This window comes from Rhipicephalus microplus, chromosome X (assembly GCF_043290135.1).
Source record: "Rhipicephalus microplus isolate Deutch F79 chromosome X, USDA_Rmic, whole genome shotgun sequence".
Lineage (NCBI taxonomy): Eukaryota > Metazoa > Arthropoda > Arachnida > Ixodida > Ixodidae > Rhipicephalus > Rhipicephalus microplus.
The window spans coordinates 389441085-389467444 of NC_134710.1; the positions used below are offsets into that span (position 1 = coordinate 389441085).

General features: G+C 44.4%; 1 protein-coding gene across 2 annotated transcripts; it reads right to left on the bottom strand.

The window, feature by feature from the left end:
* Positions 1–1620: 1620 nt before the first annotated feature.
* Positions 1621–25828, bottom strand: LOC142777337 (uncharacterized). Of its 2 annotated transcripts, XM_075881638.1 has the most exons (4): positions 25456–25828; positions 12823–12918; positions 6441–6496; positions 1621–1717 (listed from the first exon to the last, which is right to left on the bottom strand). In XM_075881638.1, exons 1-4 carry the CDS (start codon positions 25684–25686, stop codon positions 1651–1653), a joined length of 450 nt encoding a protein of 149 aa, XP_075737753.1. In that variant the 5' UTR covers positions 25687–25828; the 3' UTR covers positions 1621–1650. The 2 variants fall into 2 exon arrangements, with proteins under 2 accessions (XP_075737753.1, XP_075737754.1); XM_075881639.1 differs by lacking the exons at positions 1621–1717; positions 6441–6496 and adding an exon at positions 11348–12441.
* Between the last annotated feature and the right edge of the window lie 532 nt (positions 25829–26360).

Sequence of the window (26360 nt, forward strand, 5' to 3'; positions counted from 1 at the left end):
CAAAAATATACTGACAAGCAATCTGGTAGTCTTTGTGAAAAGAACCAGTTGAAAGTTTCAGAGAAAAGGCCATTGATAGATTTCTCATCAGATTGCGAGGCATCTAAAGCTATGATAATTATTACATATATCTCTTCTGAATGCCCTTGCAGAAGGCCATTTAACAAATGTGCCGACAATTTTTTTTTGCATGATTCAAGTATATATCTTCAAACATGATTTCAAATTGTGCCTTGCATTGGTAATGAAAGGGATTTGGTACAGTTTAACATCCAATGGACCAACGAGTGATAGTACGTATCCCACCTGGGGAGTCTGAAACCAATGCGAATAAAATGAAAAAAATTACGCTGGCTGGTGCATAAAAATATGGATTGGATTTGTTGGGTTTAACGTCCCAAAACCCCATATGATTATGAGAGACGCCGTAGTGGAGAGCTCCGGAAATTTCGACCACCTTGGGTTTTTTAACGTGCACCCTAATCTAAGCACACGGGCCTAAGACATTGCCGCCTCCATCGGAAATGCAGCCGCCGCAGGCGAGATTCAATCCCCTGACCTGTGGGTCAGCAGCCGAGTACCTTAGCCACTAGACCACCATAGCGGGGCGTGCATAAAAATAAGATTTAGTTTTATAAAGCACTGATACAAATTCAAAAATGTTTTTACCGTTAGTATGCTGAATCTGCAGAAAAAAAGAGGGCAAATTTACTTATAAGTACAGTACATTATGACCTGTGCAGCCATAAATTTTTATGATGATCGTATCCTTTGTGCTTGGCTCCCAGGCACTGGGCGGAGTTGGGGAAAACAATCAGTAATTAAGTGCTAACATCAAAATTTTATGAGTAAGGACTCATAGAACAGTATTACTAAATGTAACGTGCTAATTTATAAGTTCTTTAATAAAGCCACCCTGACTCACAGGAAAAGTTTGGTACCGTGTGATAGGGCTACCGGGGCATTGACTTATACAACCTGGAACCTGCCATGGAAAGATGATTCCAAACAAAATAATTTAATTTGTGTTCAGTTTTGTGCATTCCGAACATAATGTCACATGCGTGCTCTGACAAGGACCGGCTAGCGAGCGTATCGAACATTTCAATAGCTTGAAGGAAACCTAATATTAAAAATATACAAAATATTTAGACGGAAAGAAAGGAAATGACAACTAGCTACGTTGAGTATCCTTGTATTCGTGTATTCGTGTGCGGCTCGAGACAGGAGCTGGCCCGACGAACTGTTCATGAATGTACGCTACGTGCCTACCCACTCCAAAGCGAAAGTCCATACGCTAAAGCTAGTCAAAAACTACAAATTTAGAAAATTTTTTAAGAAAAATTTCTGCCAGGGTTGCCGTTGTGTTTACTGTACCTCAAGTTGAATACTACATGACCCTGTATGGGGACAAACATTTCAGCTTGGCTGCTTCGTCACATTGTGACTACTGCAAGCTTTTATTTTGGCACACTACCAGTGATTTTTCGTTTTTGCAGATAAAATAGCAAGGATGCGAATTCTTCTTGTATTTCTTGCAATATGAGTTAGTTATGCGCAGACTAGGTTACGCGGCAATAACTAGGGGTGTTTTTGTCATTGGAGCACAATCCACGTAACTTGTTGATTTCTTCATGTTTATTTTTCTTGTTAAAATGCCCTTGAGAGATTCCGTGCGTTTCGTGTGCACTTCTGCACCTTGTCCTTCCAGTGAGTGCTGCATAGATCAAAGCATAGACGCGAAATATTACCCATGGTTTTCAGATTTTCTGTTGTACTGGTATATGCATTCAGATACGCATTCCACGCGAGTGGGTTACCAAGGCATCAAATGCACTACGCGACAGCAAAGGCCTGTTGACACCGTTAAGTAAGCAAATGCATAGCTGTATGCAGACGACACATTTGAAGGTTGGAGCACAACGTGGCAAGGAGTTATCCATGCATAATAACGCTGGATTGCCAATATTAACTTCGATATTATTTCGCTTCCTTCAGTTAGTACGGGACTACCCCCTCCAGGCATGAAATATTATGCACTGTCTGCAAATGCGTTCATTCTTGTGGCACTATTGCAAAGCCTTCTGAATACCTTCCTCGTAACAAAATATAGGAATGTTCTTTATTGTATGTTTCACTTTTTATAATATTCAGTTTGTAACCGAATGTCTAGTTACCCTCACTCAGTAAACTTAAATCATTGCATAATACCGAACACACTGCGAAAACTACATGCGTAGTTTGTGTTTGGTTTCACTTGATGCCAGCAAAGAATAATAAACTCTTGACATTGGAATGTGGGATACGGCCCGTCGAACGATCCTCCAACATGTTAGTGCCTCGAGTGAAGATACGTTTTGTACCAATACGCAGCACAATGCGGTAAAGGATCGGTAATACTCCACTTATGAAGACTGAACGAATGTGGATGCTGTGGTGTAATTCATTTCAAGAAACATACGATGTGCGGCGCGTCTCCGAAGTTTATGTCTACAATTTTATCTACAGAAAAAAGGGCTATGGTAACTTAGAGGCAGTTTTGGCCGATCGATTCAAGAAAAAAAAAAGGGCTTCGCTCTTTCACATTGTTTAGAAATCATAGGCCACACATGAGTATTGATGTATGAGACCAAGGAAGAGAGGTTAAGTTTTGGTTCCTCGGTCTACTTTATCACCGATTAAAAATTATTTGATCAAATTCTTGAAAAAATATTCCTTTGAATTACTCTAACAATATTAACACTATTCATATTATCACCTGTTTTTTATTGGCTACCAATTTGGTGCTAGAATAAATGGGATGTGTGATGAGTGAAAGAAAACGACAACGACGGAAGTGCGGGGCAAGGCGCGTGTAATGTGCGCGTGAGTGTCAGCGAATCAGCTGATGACCTGTGGTGGCCCATAGAGGTGGCGTGCCACGATTGGGCCACGTGCGACCATTACGTGGCAGTAGGCTTTGTGGCTGGGGAGGAGCCGGAGCAGCGGCAGACGGAAGACAGCGGGCCGAAGCGTCGGACGCAGGCGATCCAGGTTCCGGCCAGGGAACGCGGCTGTCCACGCTACTGCCGTCCAACTACCAGCTGGAGTGACGTTGCTGGCACGAGTACTGCATCTCGGGACGCGGCCTGGCCTGCTGTTTTCCTTGCCGAGGGCATTGCGGATCTCGGCGAGGCGTCTCCACGGTCAGCCGTTCGACACAGCGATGAACGTGGCCTGGCTAATGGTCACGGTTGCGCCGAGCATCGCGTCTCGACGCAAGCTGTTCGCTGGACGGGCTGGCCATTCCCCGCATGGAGCATCGCGTCTCCGATGCGGGTTTACTGCTCCGTAGTCGCACCTACGCCGTCAAACGCCGTCGTCACCAGAGCGTCGCACATCGGCAAGTGAGCGCATTCTACAGCGCCTTTTCACCGCCTCCTGCCCTGCACCTCATCGGCGTCTGTCGGACCATCGATCTGGCTCTTATGTTTTCGAACGTTCCTACTTGAACGCTAATTGGTCATTTTTTATATCAAGCTTAATTCTCTGTGTTGGTTGTATGTACCTTTTGTGCCTCATTGTTTTCCATGTTCTATGTTAAGTTTCCGTGTTTTGTCATAAACGTGGCTTGTATTGTTACCACGTCATCTCAAAGTCCGCTTCTCCTCGCACGACACGCAAAACAAGCGTTGACGAACCTTGGCCCCGATAAAGAGTATTTTCATTACAATATTATGGCGAGCCTTGGCCCTGATAAATGATATTTTCATTACAATAAATGGACAAGGTGAGGCTCTTAATATATTTAAAATATATTTGAAAGAAGAGCTTAATCCTGGCAGGCGCGCCATTTATTGTAATGAAAATATCATTTATCAGGGCCAAGGCTCGCCATAATATCGTAATGAAAATATTCTTTATCGGGGCCAAGGTTCGTCAACGCTTGTTTTGCGTGTCGTGCGAGGAGAAACGGACTTTGAGATGACGTGGTAACAATACAAGCCACGTTTATGACAAAACACGGAAAATTAACATAGAACATGGAAAACAATGAGGCACAAAAGGTACGTACAACCAACACAGAGAATTAAGCTTGATTTAAAAAATGACCAATTAGCGTTCAAGTAGGAACGTTCGAAACCCTATGAGCCAGATCGACGGTCCGACAGACGCCGATGAGGTGCAGGGCAGGAGGCGGAGGAAAGGCGCTGTAGAATGCGCTCACTTGCCGATGTGTGACGCTCTGGTGACGACGGCGTTTGACGGCGTAGGTGCGACTACGGAGCAGTCAACCCGCATCGGAGACGCGATGCTCCATGCGGGGAATGGCCAGCCCGTCCAGCGAACAGCTTGCGTCGAGACGCGATGCTCGGCGCAACTGTGACCATTAGCCAGGCCACGTTCATCGCTGTGTCGAACGGCTGACCGTGGAGACGCCTCGCCGAGATCCGCAATGCCCTCGGCAAGGAAAACAACAGCAGGCCAGGCCGCGTCCCGAGATGCAGTACTCGTGCCCGCAACGTCACTCCAGCTGGTAGTTGGACGGCATTAGCGTGGACAGCCGCGTTCCCTGGCCAGAACCTGGATCGCCTGCGTCCGACGCTTCGGCCCGCTGTCTTCCGTCTGCTGCTACTCCGGCTCGTCCCCAGCCACAAAGCCTGCTGCCACGTAATGGTCACATGTGGCCCAATCGTGGCACGCCACCTCTATGGGCCACCACAGGTCATCAGCTGATTCGCTGACACTCACGCGCACATTACACGCGCCTTGCCCCGCACTTGCGTCGTTGTCGTTTTGTTCACTCATCACAGCATGCTTCCTCTGGCTACATTAGGCTTCAGTTTTCCTGAATTTCAAAACCTATCCTAGTGGAACCGTCGGCTGTGTCAAAACCTTGCGCGTAATGCGCTTGTGACAAGTCTCACTTATTTATTCTGTATTGCGAAAGTAAATATCACAGATACTAAAGTACATTGATTCATGCCGATTTTGTAGATAAAACGCATGAGCTATAAGGAAGATGACTTGACTGTACCAATTTTGCTAAACCGTCATGGACGTCTCTGGAACTATTTTAGGGGCGAAGCTCCTTAGGGCGTGGGCTGTGCGTCCCCTGTAGCCTGTATGTAGCCACCTCTAGTTTAGTTCTTGCAGTGTTCACTAGATGGCGGTACCGTCCCCTGTATGTAGCCACCTCTAGTTTGGTTCTTGCAGTGTTCACCAGATGGCGGTACCGTCTCCTGTATGTAGCCACCTCTCGTTTAGTTCTTGTAGTGTTTACTAGATGGTGGTACTTGTAGCTGATGATGAAAAGATGCAAGATGTTATAAACTAGAAAGCGGTACTTGTAGTTGATGAAAGACGCGACATCTTATAAAATAGGAATGATGTCACATATGGCGCGTGTCATTGGTTGAAGGCAATCGTTCGATTTAGTGCGGCGACGTACGCTAGGGGGAGCGTTGTAATAAAATCCGTTCGCTGTTGGCGCGCGCTCGGAGTCGCCGGATGGATAAGGCTGACGAAAGGATGCAAGATGTTGTAAACCAGACGGCAGTACTTGTAGATGATGATGAAAGATGCGAGATGCTATAAATTAGGAATGATGTAACATATGGCACGCGTCATTGGTCGAAGGCAATAGTTCGATTTAGGGCGGCCACGTACGCTAGGGGCAGCGTTGTAATAAAATCGAGTGGGTAAAACGTACGGAGGATTCATAGTTTACCAAGTTTACCTCCGGAGCTTCGCCCACTCATCATCATTCACTTCGTGGATATGGAGTCATGTTTTTGATTAGATAAGGGCATTTGCTTCAACAGCAGTATTGTGACTGCTATGGCTAGTGAATTGCTGTAAAATGGGAGTGGGGTATCAGGTTTACCGTAGTTGTGGCCGTTCTGATGCTGGGCAATCCGGAAAATGAATAAACACCAGGTTGAGGGAGCACGACTCCGCAGTACGGAGTTCAGTATGAACACATTTGGTTATTCATTGCAGGTCAGGTGGGTGCACAACATTTTTTGGAGACACAAAGATTTTATCAACACACAGGCAAAAAATAACCGGGAGTTAATTGAAGCGTTCCATACTAAAAAAATATGGGAGCGAAGTGTGTCAGCCACGCATCAGCTCATTGTCTAATAAAAAATTCGACTTGAAAGGATCGTTTATGTATCCTTCTACAGTGGCGCCACATCAGACTGAAAATTTAGTCTCAATGGGCTATCTTCATAATGTTGTGTGGACGGATCTCTTTAATCTTTAGTCTTATCTCGCACATGTTAAGACTACCTTTGCTTGGGATAGGGGGGGGGGGGGGCGATTGTTAGTCGTGAAGGTAAAAGAGCAATTGGGTTTTTCAGGAAATCAGTTGCGAGTTTGCCCCTGTGCTGCTTTTCTCTTTTCGTCGGTGTTTTTGTTGCGCAAGTAAAAGCCATGAATCAATGCCAACTCACCTAACGTTTAGTCCTCTTGCTGTGAAATGCTTATTTGTAAGCAAATATCTTGGAGCCTGTCAAAAAACGAAGTCTTTTCGGTGGAGAGGAACATATTTTTGATATTGAAGTATCTTTCCACCCTCCCTTATATTGGTCCAATCGTAACATTAAGAATAAATGTAACACAAACGATATACTCGGAAAAATGTTTTTGTTCGTTTTTCTTAGTTAGGTGCAGTATGAATGAGAACTAAGTGCCAAAAAAGGGCGCTCATAAGAGCATCTTTTTCTATTCGTTTTATAGGGAGGGAATCATTTGTTCTGGTACAATGCGAGAACTTATTTGCCAGCTGTCAGCTACCTGCTATTGCAAATGAATACCTGCTGCGGCCTGAATATGTTCACGTGCGTGTCAAAAGGTGTAGCTGTATATGACAAGCCCTCACGTATATCTTAGACTTGAATGTTGACGCATTCTACACCGTCATGTTTAGGCATACTGTTTTGGCAAATTGTGCGAAATAGAATATTAAAATCATTCAATCTGCTCTCTGGTTTTAATCGTGTCTTCCTTAACTGGACAACCACCAAGCTTTAAAATGGCACACTACAACACCGTTTCAGCAGTTGCTCTTCCTCTTCGATACATCTTGGAAAGTCGCATCGGTCCCGTCAAGTGTTGCTCCTCTGTTTATAAAGCCACCTTTTTTGGGATTGCTTTCTAGGATCTTTATCTATTCAACGAAAGCGACCAGTACTCCAATGAACCTTGTCATTCAAGACAGGTTGCTTTTCTGACTGCCTACTAGAAAAAATTGAAATAAATAAATAGGTACATTAAGCAAATAAATGAAAATGATTGTGTAAATAAATCTTACCACATCTGCCAAGCCCGAAGCGTTTTTCACTCCTTGTTGAGTAAGATAAGGTATTGCGTACCATGCTTTTAATCGCTACATTATGTTGGCTAAGACCCTGGGCCAAATAATGGCACCAGTCTTGTGTATTCGTGTAAGTTAGCAACCCGTCAGCCAGCAATAGTTACTGAAATTGATAGCTTCGCAGTACAACTTGCTACGAGGAATATTTCAAGCGGTTCTCCTTTTAAAACATCTAACAGCTGGAGTATTTCAAAGACTCTTAGCCGCAGCTTGCAGCCGTAGAGTCTGATTGTGCGGAAACGATATGTCTGGTCTCAATTTTATGAACCCTTTCTGATAAATGACGTAATTTTATACAGCCTCAGATCATCATCACAATCAAGTGCACACACTCAAGAAATAGTTGTTTAAACACCTTAATATACTGGTTCATTCAAAAGAAATTTGGAGAGCACTACATTTCGGGGATTAGTTTATTGCGAGGGTTGTTGCCTTCGAAATAAGTAGGGGATACTTTGTATTTATCGTATGCTCAAACACACTACTTAGATCATTTTTAATGACAACCAACACACAACACAGCCTAGAAAAGCAAAGGGGATATTATGGGTATTTTTGTAATGTAAATGTGAAGAAACAAAAGTGGACGAAAGAATAACTTTCCATGGGTATAGACCAAACCTGCGACCTCGAATATCGTCTGCGATGCCCTACTAACTTAGCTACCACAGAGGCTACCTGCTGGTCTTTTTATGGGATATGTATGGGCATTATAACGTAGGAGTGTCAGTGAGCGCCGACCGTAGCCATGGCGGAAAGTGTGGAACATTTTTTTCTACTTGTTGACGTCACGTTGCACGCGATCTTCGGTCGCAGGTTCAGTCCCTGCCCTCGGTAACGTATATTTTCGTCCCGTTCTACTTCTTCGCACTTGCATAACAGTTACTAATAATAGCTTATAAACTTCTACGATTTATTGGGAGTCAAGTTTTGGTTCTCTGTAATGTTGTGCCAAACAGAGAAATACAAAACCCTAAAATTACGGCTTCTTTCCTTCGCTTACTGCATTGGCCATCCTATGCCCTACTCACTCCAATACGAAATACGACATACACGTTGGCTTTTATAGTTCTCCTTTTTAGGTCAGTGTTTCGACAGTTATTATTGCGTCGGTCTTAATACTAATCGTTTTCCTATACTAGCATGGGGTGATAGTGACCCGGTTAACTTGTATTACTAAGTTCCACATTTCTTCCTCCTTTTCATACTTGTGTTTAGAAGTATTATGTTTCCGAATAAACTCTCTCAATCAGGGCTTCTATTCAAAATTCAGTACACATGAGGATTGAGGAGGGATTTGTGCATTGGTACCAACATCTCGAATAGTTGCATGGAGTCGTAAATATGGTTTGCTCCGTAATGAAGCACAGGTTAAGCAACGCCCGTTATGTCGTGCCGTTTACGATAAGGTGTCGCAAATATCTTTTTAAGAAGCGATCAAGACGTACCATGATTGTACCATCACTAATGTTGCTACATTTAAAAAAAAGGCTTGTTTATAAAATATATTTTATATATTGTTGATAAGCTCAGACTTTGGCGTTTTCAACATTGTTTCCATTTCTGACCCGCATGCTAACCGTCATGCTAACTTTGCATGAAAATATTTTCTAGTTACGTCAACCGCACTTTATCGAATTGAGTGTGCGTCCCCAGCCCGAGGAATTATTGTTTTATTGAAACATTCACACACACACACACACACACATTATATATATATATATATATATATATATATATATATATAGAGAGAGAGAGAGAGAGAGAGAGAGAGAAATTATTGGACTTCACCTTCCTCATCTGTCAATAACCATCGTCAGCCTTCGTTTCGTTCCTCTTCATCACCAGCGCCATCTTGCTGTTGCTTGAATAAAGCGTCAGCTGAACCGTGGTATTTAGAGTGGTGGTAGGTGCTTCCCGATCTCTTCGACCTTTCTCCCTCCAAAGGCAGCTCTTGGAGCTCCGTTCGCGACGTCGCTTACGCCAGTAGAGCACCATGGCGCAAGGGCAAGCCCAACCGAACCACCCAGCGGCACAACCACCCGCCGCCAACCCTAGCCCGGTTAACAACCCCCTCAGGACCCTCTATCTTCTTCGGTCTGCCTGGCGAAGATGTCGAAGACTGGCTCGACAACTATAACTGCGTAGGTGTGTACAACAACTAGATTGAGGCATCCAATACAGCACACTTCCAGTTTTACGTATCTCAGGTTGACAACACATGGTTCCTCCATCATGAGAGCGACTTCCGCGATTGGTCTTCGTTCAAAGAGTAGCTCCGACATATTTTCGGCACACCAACCGTCCGTTTAGAAGTTGCTTGGAAGAAACTGGCAGAACGCGTTCAACACTTCGGTTAGTCCTACGCTTCTTACATTGAGGATGTGCTTGCACTTTGCCGCCGTATCGACGAAACCATGCCAAAAGCTGATAGTGTACGGCACCTTAGGATGGGCATTGGATCTAGCACTTTCAACGCCCTCGCCGCGCACAACCCTTCGACGGTTTCAGACATCGTCTCTGTATGCCAGCGGCTTGATACCTTGCAGTCAATCCGCCTGCGACCCGACTACTCTGAGAATCCCCTGGCAAACAGTACGGAGCTCCGATCTATCATTCGAGCCAGAATTCGTGAGAAATATCCAGCCTAAAATGTACCTCCTTCTAACAACGTTCCCGCTCATTCCGTCTCTAGCCATCTGCGTGGAATTATTAGGGAAGAAATGTTAGCATTTGAAAGCACGCACCATGCCTCACCTTGCCCCCAACCCGCTTCGTATGCACAGATCGCTTCAATGCAACCCTCTCCATCTCAAGTACCACGACCTGTGCCTGATCACGAACATCTCGCACTTCTAATCGCCCGTCCACCGAACTCTACCTACCATTCTTCCTGGTGGGCCCCACGGCCTATTTGCTACTACTGAAGAATTCGAGGACACATTTCCCGATTCTGCCGACGTCGACAGCAAGATGAACGTCATGGTTATGCCGCTTTTGAACGTGACGAAGTATGTGCTCGAGGTTACTACCGTTATGCCGACAGTCCTTCCAACCACCGATCCCCGTCTCCTGTGCGCATTGCCAACACGACCAACAATACACGTGCCTGGCGACCACGCTCCCCATCGCCACTCCGACGCTATGTTTCCCCACTTCGGCCTGTCTCTCAACTAGCTGCCCAGCAATCGGAAAACCCAAGTCCTCCTGAACGACCGTCAAACATGTTATTGGTGACTGTGCAAGGTGTGCGGGTGTTGGCTTTGGTGGACACAGGAGAAACTAGTTCAGTTATGCGTGCTGACCGCTGTTCTCAATTGCGGAAGGTGAAGACACACTATCTTGGATCATCTTTCATTGGGGCCAATGGAGAATGGAGTAATAATTAGACCGTTGGCCTAACGTACAGCGCGTGTCTTCATTGATGCTATTCGTCATCACATCACATTCGCTGTCTTAATTTCATGTGATCATAAACTAATTTTAGGTTAGGACTTTCTCTTATCAGCATCTGCATTATTTCTTGCCGTCAACGAGTAGTCGAGATGACTGAGACCGATCACTGCAGCGAACGCGTCGACAAGAAACCATTGCGTATTTTCGCCGCTTCCGATTCCATACTGCTCATACAACTCATCACCATCACTTGTCCAAATATTGTCAATTGTGACATCCTTATCACCCCTTCCAGCCACTGTCTAGCTCGTGCTGTTGTACTCCCCTCCAGCCTGGTGCGGTTCAAAGACAGTGCTACGATAATTCTCGGCCTGAACACTGCAGTCATGTCATACCACACCAGTTTTGCAATAAGTCTTGTGAACGAAACAGCTCTAAGAATAGCAAGGCAATGAAACGTAAATAATTGCATTCATGATATACCCGTCATGATTTTCAAGTTATGACTGCCAAGTTACGCTTGTCATACATTCCCGTTATGCCATACAAATTTTAGGATTGATACCAAGATAGAAGGAGCCAGCAAAATCCAAGAAACACTTTTTATATAAATATTGCTACAAAATGACAAAGTTTTGTCGAACTTATGCGTCTGTCAACTGTTTACGGCTCAGCGGTTTTGTAGAAGTTTGTCCTTGGTCTAAATCGGCTTCGACAAATTTACTCTGCCAGCAAGGAACATAACATTGTCAAAGGCTTGCAGGCGTTAGCATGGGTAGTTTTGGTAGAAAATTTTGTAAACCTTCCCTCGTTGAATGGTTATTTCTACATGTACTCTTGCTCGGACCTTAGTCTGATTTTGTGAGCTCCGTGTTCTTCAATTAGTTGCCAGTTGGTGCCGTTTTTTTAAATGGAGGCCGATGTATTTCGACTCCAGCTTCGTCACAAAGATTCTCTTTCAGAAATTATTTGTACACCATAACTCGGTGTTTATCGGCTATGCACTTGTTAAGGACGTTTGAATGAGCAGTTCAATGTGTGTCTGGTGCAACACCTCTAAATGATTTTCATATTAACGTAATGATACCACTTGCAGCGACGGCAATTAACACTGTGTTCTGGCGTTTGTTCTGGCTGAAGAAATTTAACCGGGATGACAAGTCACGTGGCCTTTCAAAGAGAATGTCTGTGCAAACTAGTATATTGTGGGTTTCTTTGTAGTTTTCAAAGCAGTTGGTCAAGTTTCCCTGCACAGAGTTGTCGCTTGAAAAAAAAAAAACTGGCTTCCACAAGTACCCTTGAAGAATACATATAGCGTTTTTTAAAATGTTTGAGACAGATGTGTGGTGATTAAAAAGTACTGACAGAAAGCTCAAGCTAATATTGTAGTAAAGATTCAAAAAACAATCAGCACAATGTCTTGACCGCTCAGTGCAAACCTTCTTAAAAGGGACTCAACTCGGATGGCAGTAAAGTCTTCAATATTGTGCTTGAGAAGGGGCAAGCATGGCAATCTTGTTAGCACCATAGCGTTGGGCCTATTTCGACAATAGCACATGCAAGGAGAGGCTTGGGGCGGTGGATGACTTTCTGAGGATTCACCTGCATGCAGGAGTCTTGTAGAGTTCCCACATGCATACAAACAATATCGGCAAACTGCTCAAGGATGTCAACTGGTGGCACTGTAATGAATTGACAAGAGATATTGTGACTTAACCTGAGCAATGTACCCAACTTTGTGCAACCTAGGTTAAAGCGTATTGCGAAGGCATTGGTGGGCAAATGTGTGTGGTGCCCATAAATTAGCAGCTGCATTTTTTACACGAGTAATGTAATGTTGAAGTGAGGCTTGTATGAGGTAGCTTTTATATTTTTGCCACATATATCGCATTCATCCTTTGCACTTTACAATGCACAGTCACACTGCCTTCAGCCCCTCTAGGTAAAGAGGTAAACCGTGCCTCTGGAATACTGGTTACACAACGTCAACTACGTTGTCCTAACAAGTCAAAGGGCTAGCTTGCGTATGTGGTCCTCAGTTTTCTAATATTCAGCAAACATACCTTCATCTTTGGTCGCCACAGCAGGCCAATCTTTTTGAACACAGCCATCATCGGCGGTCTCGACAGTGGGCCTGTCATTTTGAATGCGTTCGTGATCTGCAACCAACAATATTGGCTTTTGCAGTAAAAAAGTTATGTACAACACATCACAACTGTTAGGCATACATCAGGAATAATCAGAGACAACAATTATCAAGAGCAGCTAGAACTGGTTCTGTAATCGTCTTATATAACGAGAAATAAATGAAGTTACTGACTCACTCGCATGAGCGCTGGTTATATTAGGAGGCTCTTGAATTTGCCTTGTAACTTGGAACTTTTTTTGCTATTGAAAAATAGACAGACTTAATAGCGTACGCGCACGTTAGAAAGCGTTCGGTTAACTTTCACTTATAAGGTGTTTGAAGGTACATGCGAGCTAACAAGCAACAAGTTAGGTGTCTGCAGGCTTGAATGATAATCCGCAGCAATCAAGGGTGTGCGAATAATAAAAAAGAAGTAATAATGAATCAAATAGCAGTGTATAAAACAGTATATAAAAATATTTGAAATTACCCATATTGTTTTGTTTTTAAATAATGAGCATGTATGGGAGAAAAGTAAAAACAAAGCCTTCAAACAGCTAAAGGTCATTTTTCTTCTTTTATTCCCTAAAGTGATCTGTACACAGCCCAAGCTTTTACAAGACTACCGACACTAAATATCGATTGCTAGATGAACCAGGTTTTTCAGACAACTCCACTTATGTTCACTTTTTACAATGCTGAAGCTGCATCGCATTGTTCAGTACTTGATTAACCTCGCAATAACTGATGGTGGGGAATATAACGTTGCTTGTAGCTTCATTACTCACAATAGATGCAAGTGTTGCGTTTGAGTTTTTTTCTTGCAGATGTAGATACAAAAAAGTGGATTGTTAGAGGCTTTGGGTATGTAGGCCACGTCATTCTAACAAGTTGATCTGATTCATTACATCCGTATCTGCCATGTTTGGTCAAAATGAGGTAGTTGTGTTGTCCTAATTTTATTTAAAATGATCACAAAGACTGGCATTTCTAACATGAGCGAATTCTGTATTTGGACATACAGTTATGAAATATTACGAAGATCTAGGGCCTCCTGTGCTGATTACCTTAGTTTTTGTAGTTGAGGTACTTGGAGTCGATTAAATGTAACTGTAAGGGACTTTAGTGATGTTTGTAAATATTTCTTTCAAAATAATTGTTCTTTTGTTGAAGGGTTTTTTTGAAATTGGTTCACTTACTATTCGAAAACTACTCGATTACAAATCGTACTCAAATCGTTGTCGTCACTATTCAATTTGTATTCAATCCGGTTCTACAATTCACTATTTGCACACATTTAGCATCCATAGGCGTGCGAAGAATTGCACTTCAGGAGGGGGTGAATGTTCACCAAAGCAGCCCCTCCCCCATTTTTATCATGTAATTGTATGGGGCTGAGTTTGTGGCCTGCTCCCTATTAAGTCATTGTATGGTTCACTTTTTACCCTCCGTCTTTGATGGCAAAAAAGAGGGCGGGGGCGCTTCCTCTATCTACCCCTCCCTCCTAGCACAAGCTTAATCTAGCACCGATACGACCTTCCAGCTACATGATTTATCCGGTGGCTTGCGAGGTAGCTTATACTTCACAAATCGGCGCTTTGGCGAGCTCAGAGTCGGAAGCGCGTCAGGCCTCAATCTCTTGTACGAGAACTCTTGAAAGGAAGAGAAGCAAGAGAGAAAATATCAGCAGTCACGATGCACTCGCTCGTGCATTTTCATCGCTTACGTGGTGAGTGAGGGCTCAGAAAACGATGCCTGCTTTTACCATGGGCGCTACATCCAAAACAGCTACACTTTTTCTTCAGTGCAGCAGCCATGCCTTTACTAAGCACCAGATCATGCAAACACTTTCCGCGTTCGCATGCACTTAACTACTCGACAGATAGTTATGAACTGTTCTCATGGCCATGTAAACGCAACAAAAGAACTATGATCTACAATAATGCTCAATGGCTTTGGTTAAAACAAACTCGCAGCTGAGAGTGAACAAACTTCTCACTCGCAGCGCAGACGACACATGAAGGAGAAAGAGTAAATTTCTTAAATTATTTTTCGTATTCTTTGTGCAATCGTACTGCTTAATTTTTTAGCGGAAGCATACGAAACGAAATCACAGGGAAGCTTCTATTAGTGGGCGATTACAGCACCCGTCTTCACGCTTGTAGTGCACAGCATCAACAATCATAGATGCACACTTAGCCGAAGCAATCGCTCACTACTCACCACTCTTTCTCGTCCACGAACGCTTGAATGCACTTTCGTCGAAGTACTTGCTGCACACAATCACCTACTTTGAAGGCGTCTTTGCGTTGCGAAACTTGACAAGACACACTTGGCGGTGTTCCAGTTTGGTGGAATAAAAATGAATGCTTATCCCTGGCTCTTTACAAAATGTACGGATTGTGGTACCAAGCAAAACCTCACCATTGATAACGATGAGTTTTCTGCGGGTTCAGGAACAAAGAATCACAATGCTAATAAGCAATCCCGCGTACTTTTACGCACCATGCGAAACTTCTATCAGCACTTTTGCGGTGATTGTGCTGCCTGCTATAGGTCGATCTCCCTATGAATAACACCATCGTGTGGCATTACCTCACATCACTTGTTTTCAGCTTTCATAGAAGTTAATATATAAGAGTGTATACTCTTGGCTCCTAAGCTATCAAAATACGTATTTCGTGCCTCTACTAAACAGAGCTCCCAACACGCCATACTTGCACAGACCTACTACAGATACAGCACTGGCCACGTGTACATGCTAAATTACAAAAATTATGCTGCTGTCTTACTGACAATATATATTAACGATTTTAAACAACGGGGAATAAGAGACGTTTAGTAGAAGCAATAACGTAATAGGTGTTGTAGGTCACTGTTTTTGTAGAATACTGAATAAATAAAGATGCTTGCTCAACTAAACAAGTTCAGCAAAGCAGGGTACCGTAAAACATCTATGGGTGGACATTCAAAGACAATGAAAGACACTCGTGGTATATTTCACATTGAAATACCGTCTAAATATTCAGCATTCCCCTTTTTTTGAATTCCCAGGCTTCAAGTGCAGCAGCTTCTTTCTGTAAGCAAGTGTAAGTGCAGGTTATATGATGCCTGCTTCTAGAATGCTGATCACGTTTATGGCTTGTATCGGAAGGCCTTGTCGGGTTGCCCAACCACAACCGTGTATCATAATGCTGCTGACCTTTGCTAACGCCATCAATACCAGAAACGTCCAACGCTTCGTTCACCTCGCTCTTCCAATGCACGTACAATCTTCTGTAGCCGTCACTGGTGAGGCGGAGATACAAGAATGCTCGTAAGCAACTGAAGGTTCATACTGTAGGCCAACCTACACGGACGCGCCGTCCAGAGCCCGTCATTTTGCTCTTGCTTGGCCCCACAAACCGTTATTGGTGCTCCGGCGCTACCACTGCAACGACGTTAGTATATAGTTCGGAGCTGCACTCGAGTGATCGAGTTGGTGAAAAACTCGACTCCTACTATGCAATATACCCCTGAAAGCTAGAATGCGGGCCGTTGAGGACAGGGCCCCACATGATGGCAGAAGTTCCTTTTCTTTTCTTTGTCCTCCTCACCAAGATGCCAACTGTGCTGGCGAAGTCGGCAGATCTACCCCAGCACCATGAAGCACTAGAGGACACAGGTGCTGCCTTCGGTGTTCTCGTGATGAGTTTCTTGTGTGGAAGATTTTCGGTAAGTTCTACCCAGGTAGACAGAACCCTTTTTGTCCTGGCCGACGGAGCCGCTTCACCTAGCCTCGGAGACGTCGGCCTGATTGTTTGCGCGCTTGGGAAGTAAGCTAGACAGCGGTTCCTTCTTATTATATACTTGTATGTGCCAGTGATGTCTGGCTGTGAATGGCATTAGTTTCCACTTTAGCGGCACTGATCGCACCACGGAACTGAGATCAACTGGAGCAAGTGTTGAAGCTTGCGAGAAAGCTTACCCTTGGCAGTCGTATTTCCCGTTGCATCGTGCCATTTACACAGCTGTTCACAAAGTGCATCTCTGTGCTCGCTGACAACTTCCGGTTGATGAAAAGTCGAAGTACTAAATTTTCTTTGCAAGTCGGCAATCACACAACGAGCACGTGTATGACCGTAGGCACAAATATGGTTTAACCTGAAATTCTGCATGTTTTGAAGAAACGCCGTGGTTTTCGGCCAGAAGCTACGCCCTTCAATAAAGAGCACCAAGTGGTTACGCTGCTGCTACGTCTCGCCACTGCGGGTCTCTCGAAGCGACGGTCACTACCGCAGTGTCGGCAGCGATCGATAGAGTTAAGCCAATATTTATAGAACAGCTTTTGAACACCTTTGCTGTAGCTTTGACGGAGATGCTAGCTGCCCGGATTAACGACCCTGTTACCTCTTTTCCTGTACACACTGTCACAGTTCAGGGTGAAGCTGAGCGCCTCGGCAATGTGCAAACCACGCAGAGTCAAACAAATGTTTCTCCAGAAAAGCTCGTCAGCTCCCAGTTGCCGACCCCTGCGGGGTTCAGTGGGTCAATTTGTGACACGAGGCTTGGAAATATCAGTCACAGGAGACACAGTGATCCATTGTCTCAAACATATTCGCAAACGTTGAAACCAAAAATGGTACTAACAATGACAACAACAAGCAGGACGCTTTGCATTCTGCGGTGCAGTCACATGAAGTCCAACATAGCACCTGTAAAAGTTCTCCAGTGCAATTGCCATTCCGTATGTTCCGGTTACACAGACCGTTTTCGTATCATACAGCCAACAAATCCTAATATTCGTTTCCTCGAAAAGCCCTGGCTTTAACTTTTAATGAAGTCCTGGCTAGCGCACGTCTTGTAGGCGGGACGTTTTAAATTTAGAAAAAGTCCCGTCTGAAGGAGGATATGCGGCAAGAGTTAGCCGTGACAGTGCGAAAAAGAAAAGAGCGCACCCCCTAAGCACACCTTATAGGCGTCTGACAGCTCAGGGCGCTTACGATGCTGGCCACGCGAGTGACGTCCTTCTCATTTAGCGGCCGTTCATGTCGGCGCATGCCGTGCATGTATCGGTGACACGCATGCGCAAGCGGCGTCAGCCACAGGGGCAAGCAGTGCTGCAAGGAGGTTTACACGGGGCTGGCTATGCACAATATCTTGTGTGCGTGAAGAAGAGGATAGTCGCCCTTGAGAATATGAGCGCGCTATCACGTGCCTCCCAACCTCGGCCAGGGGGCACTGCGCAGCGCGCGTTTCGCCGCTTTTCTAGTGAAAGCCGGTCGCTTGGTACCCCGCTGCCGCCTTCTACCTGCGCTATTTCAACACGTTCACGCGCTCTGCACGCGCTGTTGTCTGGTCGCCCTGTACGTGCATTGTCACCTGTGACTTGCTCCGAAGATTTAAAAAGGTTATAGAAACGTTTACACGGTGTGATTCTCATCAGAACCGCGGATGATTCATCGAAAACCTTTGCGGGAACAAGCAAGGATTGATATGTGAGGTTTGACGTCCGAAAACCACCACATGATTATGAGAGACACCATAGTGGAGGGCTCTGGAAACTTCGACCACCTGGTGTTCCTCAATGTGAACCCAAATATGAGCAACCTGGCCTACGGCATTTTCGCCTCCATCGAAAAAGCAACCACCGCCGCCAGGATTCGTTCAAGCGACCTGCGGGTCAGCAGCCGAGTACCTTAGCCACTTGAACACCGCGGTGGGGCACGGGACCAAGCAAGTCATACTCGATGTCTTTGAGCGAGAGCTAAGTGGATGTCTATAGTGAACAGCTGCCTTTCTATGACAATAAAAGTGAGGTGACTGCACGAATTCGACAAGTATGTTACCGGTAAAACGCGCATTTCCAGTGGCATTCATGTCTTATCGGAGCTGTCGGCAAACTACTACCACGCTTTCGCGTGAGTTTGTATATAAGTTCGGATTTCTATTGCTTGAATGTGAAGTGTGTCACGCGGCTTTCCGTCGATTAGGTGGTCAGTGCGAAAAGACTAAACTTATGGCTCTCCTGTTCAGTCCCCGGCACTATTTGAATGCGGTGTGCTCAGTTTTATAGGAGGTGAAGAAGACTGAGGCGCAAAAAACATAACGTGAAGCAGGAAAAGCAGGAGAGAAGACACAACAGCGCCAACTACCAACTGTTTAATGACCGTCTGGGAAACGCACTAGAAAGAAGACATAACCGCGCATGCGTGCACAGCCAACCAACATCGCACAGCGTCATGAACAAAGCACTAAGTTATCCAAAAAATGCATTTCTGTTGCGTACAACACAATATATGTATCACTGATACAATCGGGCCCTTTATATTAGATAAAATAGGCTTCCAAGAGCTCTCTAGTTGTTTGTTTTTTGCTCCTCCCAAGAATCACCGTTTTTTTTTTCAAACAATGGCACACACCCACAGGCTTTACAGTGCGCTGGAGGATGCGCATGCTCACTTTTGCCTAAAATACAGGCATGGTCCCTCAGTCTGTCATTAATTCAACGCACCGTTTGTTCGATATAGAACTCGCCACAGCATAGGGGAGTCCCATATACCACGCCTTGTGCGCAGCGCCGAAAAAGTCTTGTGTGCTGCTTCTGGCAGCCCCTTTGCTCATCGCATGTGATACGTGGGCACAATTGAGCAAGTTTGTTGGGAGCTTAAAAAAACCACCGAAACACCATAACGTGAAGCCACCTTCTTGAGGTTATGGCTCACACGGTGTATATAAGGTACCACCTCAGGGTTAACCCGCTCTCTCGCCTTCAGGCGCGCATTTGCATTCGACACTCTGCCTTTCACCCTCTGCAGCAAGGATTCCACCACTGAACTAACTACAGACTGAGGGTAGCCGGCCTTGGAAAGCCTTAGAAGTTGACGCATACAGCTAGCTTGCATAACATGCTCACATGATCTGCGTAGTGCCAACTCTAAGCAAAGTAGAGCGATTTCGCGTTTCCCAGTCTTTGAATGCGCTGAATCGTAAAGTAACAACTCCTTCTCACTCCGAGGTAGGTACGCACAGCATACGTGACCAGCCGAAATTGTCAGGTTAAGGTCCAACAACTGGAAGGAGTTATCTTCCGGAAGGTCATTATTGAACGTGAGCTCCTTAGAATTCGCTCTAAAAACATCTAAAACCTGCTTAACTATCACAGAAAAAGGAAGAGAGCACCTATTGTCAATAACAACTATAAATCATCTACATATCTAACTACCTTCAGAACATATGGATGAGATAAAGTAAAAACACTTTGTAGTGCGTGGTCAAAGGATGATAAAAAGACGTCACATAAAATTGGTGCTACCCGTGACCCAATGGAAATGCCCTTCCTCTGTAAAAGCATGCCTTGTTCAAAAGAAACGAAAGTGTGGTTGAAAAAAGCTTCTAAGAGGGTAACAAAATTAGCGGACGACATCTCCGTTTTAGACACTGCTTAACTGCTCGAAGTAGCTCCGGATGCGGAACCGAGTAAAAGAGGTAAAAGAGGTCACTTACATCTACAGAAAAAAAGTTGCCTATTTCATGGTTACGGCATTTCAGTCCGGCGTTTACGTCCTGTGGAATTGCAGCTGGCGTAAAGAGAATCGAACTGAGGACATAAATCCTAGCATCGCAACACATCATCATGCTAACTTATCGGTGGGTATTGCTGGCAAAACCTGTACGTATGAACACTCAGCGCGAGCCCACAGCCTAAATCTGTTTACACTGAGTGATGATGAGAAGCCTACAGCCATCAGCTGAATAAAACACTTGCAGGGCACACAGTACGGTATTTTCAGTTTATTAGGCTAGCAAGCTTCACCACTTTCGCTCTACTAATGTCTCGGCAAGCTAGAGCCCAATTGCGAAAGGTACAACGGTTGTCTATTTGCTGTAGTTTCAGTTTAAAAACACGCTTTCTTCTATATGAGATTGGTCATCGCGTTTCATTCAGTAAATTATTCGTTTGTACAACCGTGCACGACAGATATTCTCAACGTAACCGAACCGTGGAGTATCAGCAAACTGCGATAACTCATTCTTGATGCATTTGCTTCTCGCACTGCTTCCATTGGAAACGGTAGAGCTTGACAGACAGTTTTCAGGTCTTCGTCGTGTTTAAACTTTCGTAGCAGCTCACAATGCAGCAATATTGTGTGCCTGCTTTCCAGAAGGAGCGCAGCCTATAGCGTCTAAAACGCGAGATAAGCGCCTCAAGAACCACGTTTTCCGTGCGCGAAATTGGAAAACCCAGCAAGCGGAGCCCGTTCTAGCGACCGCAGCTTTGCCCCTTTTCCGCTAGGGTGGTGAACGCCGCTGCGCAAACTTGAGCCTGTCTTCCCTATATTGTTGCTGTTCTCTTGCGTGGATTAAGACAAAAAAAACGTTTGCAAGAAGGCAAGATCTGGAGTTGTGAGCGAAGGCGATGACTGGAAAGGGCAGTGCTACTGTCGCTGTGACGTAGTAAATGACAGCACGTGACTCGCCAATGCTGTCGTCAGCGCGGCGCGCTTGCTTTCAGCCCCGAGTCAGTTCATTTTCTAACCTACAAGTTTGTTTATACGCTCGTTGCCACAGTGACGAACGCACTCTGGTGAGCCTTATAGTGAATGAGCCCTTCCAATATTTATTTAGAAAATACTGCGGTCACTGAAGACCAAGCAGGTGGGGAATATTACAATAAAGAAATATGCAAACATCGAGAAAAAAATTAAAGGAATAATCAAATTTGCAAGAATACAAAATGGATGATACAATGAGTTTAAGAAAAAATATAACAGACCATATAAAAATAAATAATAAATAATGGCGAGAATGGAGTGATGTCTTAAAGCACACAAAAAAAAGAATATACACATACGTACAGACAAATTTATACACATGGAAACGCGTCAACTATTACAAGTACTGAGCACCAACAATCCGAAAAAGTGATATTGCATGAATACAGAGAATAAACATTATATTAAGCACTAGCAGTACAGAGAAGATGCGCTTATGTCACGGTTGAGATGCTCCGAGCAACGCTTTCTCGAAGTCATCAGATGAAATGACATCAGGTGGTAAGCTATTCCACTGAATAATTGTTCGGGGAAAGAAAGAATTTTTAAAGGTGTCAGTCCGCGTGGTGTACGGGAGCAGGTTATGCATATGACGATGCCTAGATGCGCGAGGAGAGAATGGTTGTATGTATTTATGGGCAGGAATATTCAGCTTACCATTATAAATGGAATGCAAGAATTTCAGGCGTGCGATTCTGCGGCGATCTTCAAGTGCAGGAATATCGTTGTCTTTCATTAATTTTGTCGGAGAATCAGATGATTTAAACCTAGCAAAAATAAAACGTACAGCGCGTCTTTGAACCATTTCAAGTTTTTGAATGTCTTTTCTGTAGAAAGGGTCCCAAATCACTGATGCATATTCAAGTTTAGGCAAAATGTACGCTTTGTACGCGAGCATTTTTAATTTCGGAGGGGCTTTTTTCAGTTTGTGCCTTAGAAAACCAAGCTTACGAGAAGCTGATGCGGAGACATTTGTTATATGTGCGGACCAAGAAAGTGTGTTTGTAATGGTTACTCCTAGGTATTTATATTCATTTACTTCACGTACTGGTGTTCCTTGAACGTTGTAGGTAAACGTGAATGGCCGTTTTTTTCTTGTCACACGTAGGAGTACCGTTTTGTCAGAGTTTAATGTCATTGACGACCGAGTACACCACTCACTAACTTGTGTTAATGCAAGACTTAGATCAACCTGATCTTGTTGGCATGTCACTTTTTTATATACTACGCAGTCGTCAGCGAACAATCGGATACTAATATTAGACTCAACCATGTCAGCTATATCATTTATGTATATAAGAAAAAGAATCGGCCCAAAACACTTCCCTGTGGGACACCTGATAATACCGGTAACGTGTTAGAAATATGTCCCCCCACGTCAACGTACTGAGCGCGGTTTGAAAGATAAGCCTCTATCCAACTTATGATGAAAGATGGAACATTCAGGTTTCGGAGCTTTATGAGAAGTTTGCCATGGGGAACGTGGTCAAATGCCTTGCTAAAGTCTAAAAAAATAAAATCAACCTGGCCTGAAAAATCAAGTATTTGTGCGATATCGTGAACTGTTGCAACTAGCTGCGTGCACGTTGATAATTTTTTCCGAAAGCCATGCTGGGCTGGAGACAACAGGTTATTATTTTCAAGAAAATCGGTAATAAAGTGAGCAATAATGTGTTCAAGTACCTTGCAGCATGTAGACGTTAGGGAAATTGGGCGGTAGTTTTCTTTCAGCAGGCGATCACCTTTCTTATGCACAAATACAACCCTGGCGAGACGCCAGTCATCTGGTAACGTTGCCGTTTTGAGTGATTCAGAGAAAACAGTGGTTAAAATATGCGATATTGGTTCAGCGTATCGACGCAAGAAAGAATTCGGTATGCCGTCAGGGCCACCAGAGGATTTTTCTTTTACGCCGAGTAACAGTGACAACACACCCTCAAAGCTGATAAAATTCGAATCAGGCAAGGATGGAACAAGTTCGAGAGTTGTAGTATCTTTTGAAGAAAACACGGAATGAAGATAATCATTCATAATGTTGGAAATTTCTGTTAAGTCAGTAACTACTAAGTCATTCTCCCTTAATTTTTCTAAAGTTGGAGCCTTATTTCCCAAGTATTGCCAAAATTTTTCCGGATTATTCTTTAAGAAACTCGGTAAGGTCGATGAAAAATACTTATCTCGGGATGCTGTTAGTGCGCAAGAAAGTTCAGCTTGAATTTGTTGAATACCATCGGGATTTCTGTTTGATTTCTTTTTGGCGCGCTTTAGTTTTCGCTGAATGTGTACAATGTCGCGGGTTACCCAGGGATTAGCCCTCCTTGTTTTAACGAGGCGGTCAGGAACAGAAGATTCTAAACAGTGCAGTACAGCATGCTTAAAGGATAGCCACAAAGAAATGACATCACTGCGGGGTTCCTGGTCTACAAGCTGCCATAATACATCAAGAATAGACTGATCATCAGCCTTCGCCATATCTTTTACGGTTTTTTGTAACTGTTTTGGGGTGTTGCGTGCTATCAGCAAGTTTACAAGTCACCAGTACTAGCTTGTGGTCTGATATACCCTCTTCAATGGCTACGTCGTACGACGGAATATCTCTGTTAAGAAATACAAGATCTAATATCGAACCATGATTACCAATTACGCGCGTGTTGTCAAGTACCACTTGTTGCAAGTCGCAAGAAAGCATAATGTCATACAGAAGGCTATCAATTACATTGGCAGTCAGCTTTTGCGACCACTTAATGGAGGGCAAGTTGAAATCCCCAGCCATTAAAATACGAGGACACTTTAACGACGACATGTGATCGCGTAGCAGTGATAAGAATTCGGGAGGAGAAGACGGGGGCCGATAGACAGCACATAGAACAAACACGTGGCCCCAGCAGTTTACTTTTAGAAACAGGCTTTCGTGGTCATCTATTTGCGCAAGTGCGCTGGCGGCAAAACTGTTTTTCAATATTATCGCCACGCCTCCACCCCTTCTTGTGCGATCGCGTCGAAAGATATGATACGACGAAGGAATTACATCCACATCACTGATATCACTATGTAACCATGTTTCAGACACCATCGTTATATGCGGATCATATCTGAAAATAAGTTGTTCAAGCTGTTCAGTCTTATTCGCTAAACTTCGAGCATTGAAACTAAGCAGTCTAAGTTCCTTTGAACGAGTGTGCGTGTGAGGTCATTGATTATAGCGTGGCCTACGAGCTTCTCGGAAAAGGACACGCTGGTTTCTAGTCTCGTCCCATACGTAAAGGCTACCATCAATGCTTAGCTTCTCGTTAGCAAGGAAAACACGTTTTCCTCGAGATTTTTCATCCTGGGCGGTTTCCCAGAGAAGGCGCCTTTTACGCAGGGTGTATTGACTGTAGTCGTTCTGCAAATAAATTTTAGTGCCTTTGAGCATTTTAGCTTTCCGCATGACTGCTTCTTTTTCTAGGAAGTCCTGGAAGTAAACGATTACAGGCCTTTTGCCAGATTTTTGCCCAAGACTGAATTCTGGCAACAGAACGGACGGTTTCCCTTAGCTTCTGTGAGAAGAGCTCGTCGACCACTTCACGTCGCAGCGATTTTTCATTTTCGCCTTCCTGTTCACTAATTCCATGAATAATGATGTTGCAATGCCGACTGCGATCCTCAAGATCCGCCAGCTTAGTGTTTTGTTGTTGAATTACTTCTTTTAAGCTTTGAACTTCAGTCTGAAGTAATTCAATTTCTGAAGTTTTTTCACGAATTTCTATTAACCGTTCATTAACTTCTACCCATTTTGCATTTAGGGATGACACGGTTTTTTCTGTTGTTAAAAGACGTTCTTGAATGTCGGCTAGTTCAGACAAGATTGTGGCCTGGCCAGATTGAAGTGACGCGAACATTTCATCGACAGACGGACCGGGGTTAAGTTCAATGTCACCACAAACAAGCAGTTCACAGACACGAATACAGTCGTACGCTATTAACAAGCATGTCAGTGGGCACGGCACAACTAATAAAATCAGGTCATCACTTTTAAATGATGAGTAACTAACCTGTGTTGCATACAGGAAACTGTTCATGAGTGACATGATGCCTCCGGTCTCGCCGTGCCCACTGGTGAAGAAACGTTGGGGCAAGTCTTTTAAAGCCGGGTTGAGTGACGTCGTGCCATGCATCTGCTCACGTGATGACACCACTTGCGCAGTGAAGCCAAGAATCGGCTGCCAGTCAGACGATGACGAAATACAGGGCCAGAGGACGGGATCAGATTTGGCATCATCCATGTAGTAGCTTCGACACTTGCTTGCCGGTCATGATCCAACGGCGGCGGCCGCAGCCAGCAAAACCTGTGTTGCATACAGGAAACGGTTCATGAGTGACATGATGCCTCCGGTCTCGCCGTGCCCACTGGTGAAGAAACGTTGGGGCAAGTCTTTTAAAGCCGGGTTGAGTGACGTCTGCCATGCATCTGCTCACGTTATGACACCACTTGCGCAGTGAAGCCAAGAATCGGCTGCCAGTCAGACGATGACGAAATACAGGGCCAGAGGACGGGATCAGATTTGGCATCATCCATGTAGTAGCTTCAACACACTTGACTGATAGAACTAAAATTGCGGTGACCGGCAAATTGGGCAATCGCAGATAACTGTGGGATACGACAGCTTCCAGTTCGACGCACCACTCGGGTCAGCAGTAGCAAGCGCGCATTTTTGTACTGCTCCGTTGAAAAAAGCACCTGGCCATGCAATGTCAGTGCTTTGAAAGATTTTTTTTCGCCAACCATGTTTGTGACGATGACAAGCTACGAGAGCCAAGAACGGCCCGCAAACTTTTTTGTCGCAATTATCTAGGCGCACAGTTTGGCCTAGATAATTGCAAATGGACTTGTCCAGCGCTTCGTGTAAACTTACTCTTGAGTGAAGCTTTCGCGTTTTTTGTCATGTATATGGGTGCA